Source organism: Antrostomus carolinensis, unplaced genomic scaffold, assembly GCF_000700745.2.
Source record: "Antrostomus carolinensis isolate BGI_N321 unplaced genomic scaffold, ASM70074v2 scaffold16492, whole genome shotgun sequence".
Classification (NCBI taxonomy): Eukaryota; Metazoa; Chordata; class Aves; order Caprimulgiformes; family Caprimulgidae; genus Antrostomus; species Antrostomus carolinensis.
This window is the reverse complement of record NW_010300381.1, coordinates 19,108-26,528: the sequence shown is the minus strand read 5'-3', so window position 1 is coordinate 26,528 and position 7,421 is coordinate 19,108. Positions and strand designations below refer to the sequence as shown.

Here is a 7,421-nt window from a genome sequence, read left to right as displayed (position 1 = left end):
TGCTGGGTAGCAAAATGACTTCATTTGCTAAATTAGCTGCCTCCTGAATGGCAGGAAACCCATGTTCTTGTCTCACTTCACACCACTTGGTTGAACGTGAGCTCTTGATTGAGCAAAATTCTCCACCTCCCATCATAGAATCATAGAATGGTTTGGATTGGAAAGGACCTTAAAGATCATCTAGTTCCAACCCCCCTGCCATCAGCAGGGATACCTTCCACTAGATCAGGTTGCTCAAAGCCTCATCCAGCCTGGCCTTCAACACTTCCAGGGAGGGGGCATCCACAACTTCCTTGGGCAACCTGTTCCAGTGTCTGACCACCCTCACAGTGAAGAACTTCTTCCTAATATCTAATCTAAACCTCCCCTCTTTCAGTTTAAACCCATTTCCCCTTGTTTTGTCATTAGTTGTCCTTATGAAAAGTCCTTCCCCAGCTTTCTTGTAGGCCCCCTCTTCTCTTCTTGCAGAAGGATGGATCTGCAGAGACCAGAGAGCTAGGGCTCTGGCCAGGTGGAAAGGCTCCATTAGGAAGAGCTGTTTAGAGGAGGAACTTAGATGATGGTACATCTCAAACCACATCCTGCTTGCATGCTTGGGATTGACTTTCCATGGAATTTAAGGAGCATAAAACCCAGGGGAAACTGCTGCCCTCAGTGAGAAGGAGGCTGCAGAAGCATCATTTCAGTCTTGTGGACATGGTGTGATGTCAACAGGCTACAAAGCCTCTTTTGAAAAATGCTACCTAAGAAAGAAGTGATAAAAACATACATGGCAAAGAATGAAAAGCTAGTGGACACTTGAATAAGTGAAACCCTCCCTGGAAGTGTTGAAGGCCAGGCTGGATGAGGCTTTAAGCAACCTGGTCTAGTGGAAGGTGTCCCTGCTGATGGCAGGGGGGTTGGGACTGGATGAGCTTTAAGGTCCCTTCCAACCCAAACCATTCTATGATTCTATAAACCATTCAGATGGCCCCAGAGGAGGGGATGTAAAGACACACCTGAGTCTTCCTCCTACAAACATTGGGTGGAGAGGATTGAGTTGGCATTGGTAGAGGTTGCATTTAGAAGATAGAGCAGGTACTTGCATGAGCTATTCTGGTTCTAAGGGAAATAAAGAGGGAGATACTGGTTTGACTTCACCCAGGATCTGCCCAGGAGATGGATATACACCAGTGAGGAAGGAGATGGATATACACCAGCGAGCAAGGAGATGGATATACCCCAGTGAGGAAGGAGATGGATATACACCAGTGAGCAAGGAGATGGATATACCCCAGTGAGGAAGGAGATGGATATACCCCAGTGAGGAAGGAGATGGATATACACCAGTGAGGAAGGAGATGGATATACACCAGTGAGCAAGGGTGAAGCACAGACTACAAAAAAGGATAAAAAAAAAAGCAAGAGGCCCCTTAAAAACATATTGAATAGTTTTCAAACTTTATTTCATGGTGATTGACGAAAGACACAAGTTAGTAATGGTTATATCATGCTGCTCCTCTACTGTGCATTGCCCTTCAGAATTCATACAGCAGTTCACAATGGTCATTAATTTACCTTATAAATGAAGCCACGTGGACATCCTTTTTTTAAAAAAAAAAAAAAAAAAAAAGAAAAAAAAAAAAACAAAAAAAAAACCCCAACCCCCAAAGCTTTTTTTTTTTTTTTTTTGTTTGTTTGTTTGTTTTTTTGTACATACATGTTATAAATGCTATTAAAAATAAAGCCGAAGTTAAGTGCACAGCCCCTAGGGAGCACTGCTGAATCTGACCTTGGTTCAAGATGCTTGACAACGAGGACACAAGGTCCTGTTTTAAGGCATTTCCAAGCCCCAGCAAAAGCAGACAGAGTTTTTGTTTTGTAGTTTGTTGTTGGTTTTTTGTTTTGTTCTGTTTTTTTTTTGCAGTGACCCTGGCTTCATTTCAGTGGCTTTCTAAAAGAAAAAAATCAGTAGCTTCTTCTGCTTGTGCCTCTCTCTCCTTCTGGAGTTGGCATGTTCAACCCTCAGCCAACACAGTCGCATTGCCCAGCTTGAACTTGTGGTCTCAAAACACAAATTGAGGGTCTGGTAATTCCCTCCCATCCCACCCCATCCTCCAGTCCCAGTTAACCCCCATCTATCTACACCTCGTGATCCAAATACAGCAGTCCATCCCTTCCACAACACACCAGGAACCACAAGTTATATACAGTCACCACTTCAAATGTGGTCTTGCCACACACACACACACACACCTCCAAGACTCCATTTAACCACTGGATTTTTTTTAGAGGAATGTCAATAATTAGGCATAGATTCGTCAGGAGGAAGGCATAGATTTCTTTTAATTAAAAAAAAAAAACAAACGAAAAGAAGAAGAAAGAAACCCCAGTGGTTTCACTCTCTGTCCTTCCCCTTTGTTACATCTGTGTTCAGAGCTCACCCTGAGACAAGTAATTTGACTTTTCATGGCTCTAAATTTAGTGCCAAGAAGCAACATTTTTAAAGGGTGCACTATTTTGTAAGGGGACACCACAAGGTGTGCTACAAATTTATGGCAAAACCACAAAACGATGGCACCCTGGATATTAATTAACACTTAATAGCTGACGAGATCCTTCAGATTAATTCTGTACGCTCCATAAAGCAGGTTTCACCCAGAGCAATGCCAGCTGCCATCTCAGGGTGGGAAAGGGACACAGTTGTGTCCCAGCAGTGGAAAGGGACATAGATGCTACACAGCATCAGTAAATTCTTCCCATGGAGAAGGAACCTGAATGGAGCAGGTAATTTCTTTTCAGAGTTGCAATCTTCTTGATCTTCTCCTGCTTTCAGATTCCATCTTTGCACGCAGGCGTGCGCTGGTCGACAGCCACCCGCGAAGACACAGACATTCATTCAGAAACACACATACTGGCTTTGTCACTGGCACCACAGTATTTGCTTTCAAGATTTGCAAGGAGGAAGAAAACACTTGAAATAAAAAAACCCAACAAACCAAACCTCCTCCCAGACACTCCTCAACAGCTGACTCACACCCCATTCCCATTTCAGCCATCGCTGCTGGGTTGGTGGTACCCAGAGGAGCTTTCATCATGGTGTGGAAGACCCTGCATTGCACTGGGCATTGCAAAAACTTGAAGTCAAAGGGAAAACTCCAATTATTCTTCATGGGAGAGGCTTAATACCAGCTCTCCAGAGATTCACATGCTGGCCAGCTGCATGAATCCATATGGTAGACAGAGGGCAAGTCATGCCCGGAGGCTGGAAAACAGACATGGGTCATGGAAGGACACAACCAACAGATTTTTTTCTTTTTTTTAAAGTGAAAAGGGACCCAGTCCCTGTGCCCTCAGAGCCCGTTTGACAGCGCTGGAAGAGGGAGAGCACTTCCAGCTCTTGAAGACATGCTGCAAGTTCTCGCTGGTACAAGCAACGCTTGGTACACAGAAGTTCTTGGGAAGAGCAACCAGGGCAAGCAGATGGTTAGGACATGTCTGGATAAACACAAAGCGTGGAAATGAGGTTTCACAGCTGCTTCTGCACATGTCCAAGAGGAGGAGGAGGAGGAGGAGGAGAACCAACAGAGAAATCAACATTTCCCCCACAGCACCTCTCAGTCCAGCAAACAGTCGTAAGACAACCAAAGAGCAATGCTTTTCTGCCTGCTCAGAGCAGACCTTGGTCTCTCTTCCAGTGCATGGCATCCCTGATTTCAACAGAGCATAAAGGAGAAAAGCACTTGAGATTCTTACACACATAAATTATAGTGAGAGGAAGGGGGTGAGGAGGAGGGAGACAGGGTGAACACAGGACCAGGAGAAGGTTTGGTAGAGCCAGGCTCCAAAGGAAGGTGGCAATTCCCAGCTTCTCTCTGATGGCCACTTCCACAACACTGCAGATGGGGCTTTGGGGCCAGGCCAGAGGTGGGAAGGTGGTGAATCCACAAAAGCCACCCATCTCACCAGCACCCTTTTCCCCGCAGGTGTGAACAACAACTCAAGAACACAAGTAAAGTGGGAGAAAAATAACCCAAAAAAAAGAAGCTTCAAGTATGAATAAGATTTACAATGCAGGTGCAATGGGGAAGTTCTTCTGTCACTTCTCGGAGACTTGGTTCAAGGTTTGTTCTTTGTTGCTGCTGTTTTGATTAAGAGTCTGACTGACCTGGATAGACTGCAACCAAACAAATAACCCAAAAGAAAAGGTGTTTCCTCCCCTCCCTTTCCCCCCCCCTCCCCCCTCAAAAATATAAAAAGCAATAAGTTTACAAAAATAGAAAATAATTACAGCAATAGGCAGGAGGGAGGGAGGAGAAGGAAGGGTCCCTGGGGCTCTATTTGGCTGAGCAGTGTAATATCGTGGGGTTGTTTAAAGCGTCCTCCACCAGATGTAGTTCTTGGCGGTCGACAATCACGTCCCTTATGCAGCCAATAAAGCCAGTGCTGTAGGCCTTGGGCAGCTTGTGAGCCACGTTCAGCTTCTCCATTCCCCCTGCAAGAGATGGAGCAGAAGGTCAGGTGGGAGGATGAAGGACACGCTGCTGGGTGAGCCAGCAACTTGCTCCAGGTGACATCACACGCTCCCATGTGCACACACGCAGGGGAATGTCCTCCTCAACAGTGGGGAAAATCCTCTTTCCTGGCCAAGTATTTATTTTAATTTAAATCACAGAAATCCCAGTTCCAACCAACACGTACTGGTTTCCTGAAGATGTTTTTAAAACAGTAACTTGCATTCTAAAAATACCAATTCAACTGAAAAAATCTTTCATTTCCTTGGAGATTGGTCCTCAAATTCAAACTGAATTTTATTTCAGTCACTGAAATGTCAACTACAGCTCATTCCAGGCCCTGAAATTAAAAAGGGCTGAAACAAAACCTTTGGAAGAGACAGTGAGGAAGCCAAGCAGAAATTTCTCAGGGAAAAATTCTGCTTTCCTCTTAACTTCTGGGTTGATTCCAGAAGAAGAAAAGGCAGCTGGGCTACAGCCTTTTCAGAGGTAAGGTGACATTTTTAAATATGAGTTCCTTGTTAAGTCAGTTTAGACCTGAAACTACAGGTTTAAGACGGGGAAGATAAGAACAGATGCTTCCAAAAAGCGTGAAGAGAATCTAATTCACTGTTTCTTCATTGCAGATGATCCAAATCCCCAGATGAACATTTCTATCCATCGATTTCTGCGGCCCTTGTGCTCCCTCACAATCATGAATGCTCAGACTGCTACAGCACCTGCCTGAGGAAAAGCCCAGTGCTGAACCTAGAGATGGAGAGCTGAGTCCTGCAAGTTCCTCAAGAGATGGAGGAAGCCCAGGACCTGCAGCATCCCCTGTCACTGGGCTTCTTTCTTTCATCCCTTCAGGCTCCAAAAAGGACTTTACTATCCTGGTAGCTCAGATGAGTCCTGGTTGTATTTCAGCACAATTATCCTACACTTAGAGGTGGATTCTTTGCTGATTTGAGGACAAATCCAGGTTCTGTCTGTGCCTCAGGCAGAGTGAGAGACAGTCAATGGGTCAAACTCTGTTTGCAGGATCAAAATACTTGTGTCAACAGAAAGGGAGCTGACTCTGCTGCACACACAGGAACCTTCTGGCATGTCTGCTCAGTCTGTTATGCAAATAAAGCAATATTTAAAATCTGGGTATTTACATATTTCCAATTCAGCCATTTCACCTTTAGGAACCAGAGTCACCCAAGGAAGTGATATTTGGGAGGCTCATGAACTAACAGGGGCTTCCACACAGGAGGGACTTTGGCTGTTGGGAGCACTCCCAGTTTGAAGAGGATGGGGATGCTCCATGCCATTGGCAGTAGGGCATCCTGAGCCAAAGGCCAGCTAAGCCTCTCCTCAGGGGACATGGGGACATGGAAAGGACTGGCATTTGGTAACGCCAATCCTTCATCCCTCAGCTGTCCTGCCCTGGGAGGCACAGAACGAGTGGGGAACTTTTTACCTTAAAATTCTCAAAGCCACCTGGGAGGCAAAGGTGTCCCATTGAACCAAGTGAGGGAACATCAAGGTCTCAGCTCCAGCTCTGAGCCCCTCAGCAAGGGGTGCAGGGGAGGTTCAGCCTTTCCACACCCACTTACCCAGCCATAGAGCCCCATCTGTATCCAGCTGTGTTGCACCCAACGGAGAAGAACCAGCAATGGGGGCTTCGTTGCCGACTTGAAGAGAACCTTCTCTCTGTACCCTGCTCCCAGAGGAAGGGAAGAAGAAACAGAAGATGAGTAGCCACTTTAGAGGAAAAAACTCAGAGCTGCTCTTTGCTTTACACTAAATCCAGACACGAGGTGCCATCAGTCTTTCTCCACCTGGAGAGCAGAGCTCTCCCTTGGGCCACGTAGCACAGAGAAGTCCTTGGTGTGACATCTCCCTGGGAAGCACCACAAAGTTGGTGGTGAGTGTTCCCCTCTGGCATCTCCTGGGTATCCCACAGCCCCATCACCAGCCCTGCCAGCACCCACAGCTTCCTCCCGCACTCTGCAGCCCCATCAGCAGAAATCCCTGGCATGTGAGCCGCATGATCTGCTCACCACTCCCACCACCAATAAAAATAAAAAGGACAGCTCGGGCTCAACACGAACAGAATGTCAAACCCTCAGCCAGCTAAAATAAAAGGCATGAACCTTCTGTAGCTCCTTCAGCCTGCCCCTTTGACATTTCCCAACGTGTCACAACACGCACCCCTCCAACGCGGCACTGCCCACATGCCTCTCCTCTATTATTATCATCCAAGAAGAGGAGTGACCCTTGGGGATCACAGGCCATGGAGCCACGGCCATGACTCAAGCTCCTTAGTTTGCCTATCCCAGAGCAATCTACCATGGCCCTGCTCTCCCCTCCTGCTGTGGTCTTCACACCTGTATGCTTTGATGTGAATCCATTGGTTGGTGTTGACTGGGACCGTGGATCGTAGGATGACAGGTTTGGAGCCGAGGTCGTAGGTCATTTGTACGAAGCCATCCACTATGGCCAGGGCGATGTAGTCCGATCGTTCCAGCCCTTTCCCACTCCACAGGATCAGCCCCTGAGTGGCTTCTGTTTTGATGCTCAGTTCAAAGTGGTTGGATTGCAAAGCCTTCTCACTGCATGGGGAGAAGATGGAGCAGAGTTAAATACGTGGCTACAAAAGCAACAGGCCACCAGTCAGCTCCTCAGAGCAGCCTTCTCAGTTCCCAGCCATCTAGCTCACCTGCTGAGGACAACCTTCACCCAACCTTTGCCATCAGGCTATTCTTGGGGTCTCAGTCCCTACCTGCTGCACTTGAGGGGTCACAGCCTTGGTAATATCCCATGCCTGCTCAGAAGGTTTGGTGCATGGGGGGAGCTGATGGAAAGCTCTGAACCAGGCCACAGGATCAAAGAAAAGGCTCTCTAGAGGTCTCTAACCCAGAGCAGGACCGTTGCTAGTGCTAGATGAGTTCCCAGCTGAGC

The 7,421-nt window shown here is 47.0% G+C and overlaps 1 protein-coding gene across 1 annotated transcript in view; it reads right to left on the bottom strand.

Annotated features, from left to right (window-relative positions):
• Positions 1-3,898: 3,898 nt before the first annotated feature.
• Positions 3,899-7,421, bottom strand: part of AGRN (agrin) — a 22,466-nt gene continuing 18,943 nt past the window's right edge. Inside the window, exons 21-23 of the mRNA XM_029083791.1 lie at positions 6,848-7,072; positions 6,074-6,177; positions 3,899-4,474 (exon numbers count right to left, since the gene is read on the bottom strand). Coding sequence (XP_028939624.1) covers positions 4,317-4,474; positions 6,074-6,177; positions 6,848-7,072 — 487 coding nt within the window. The 3' untranslated portion in view covers positions 3,899-4,316. The remainder of the gene's footprint in view (positions 4,475-6,073; positions 6,178-6,847; positions 7,073-7,421) is intronic.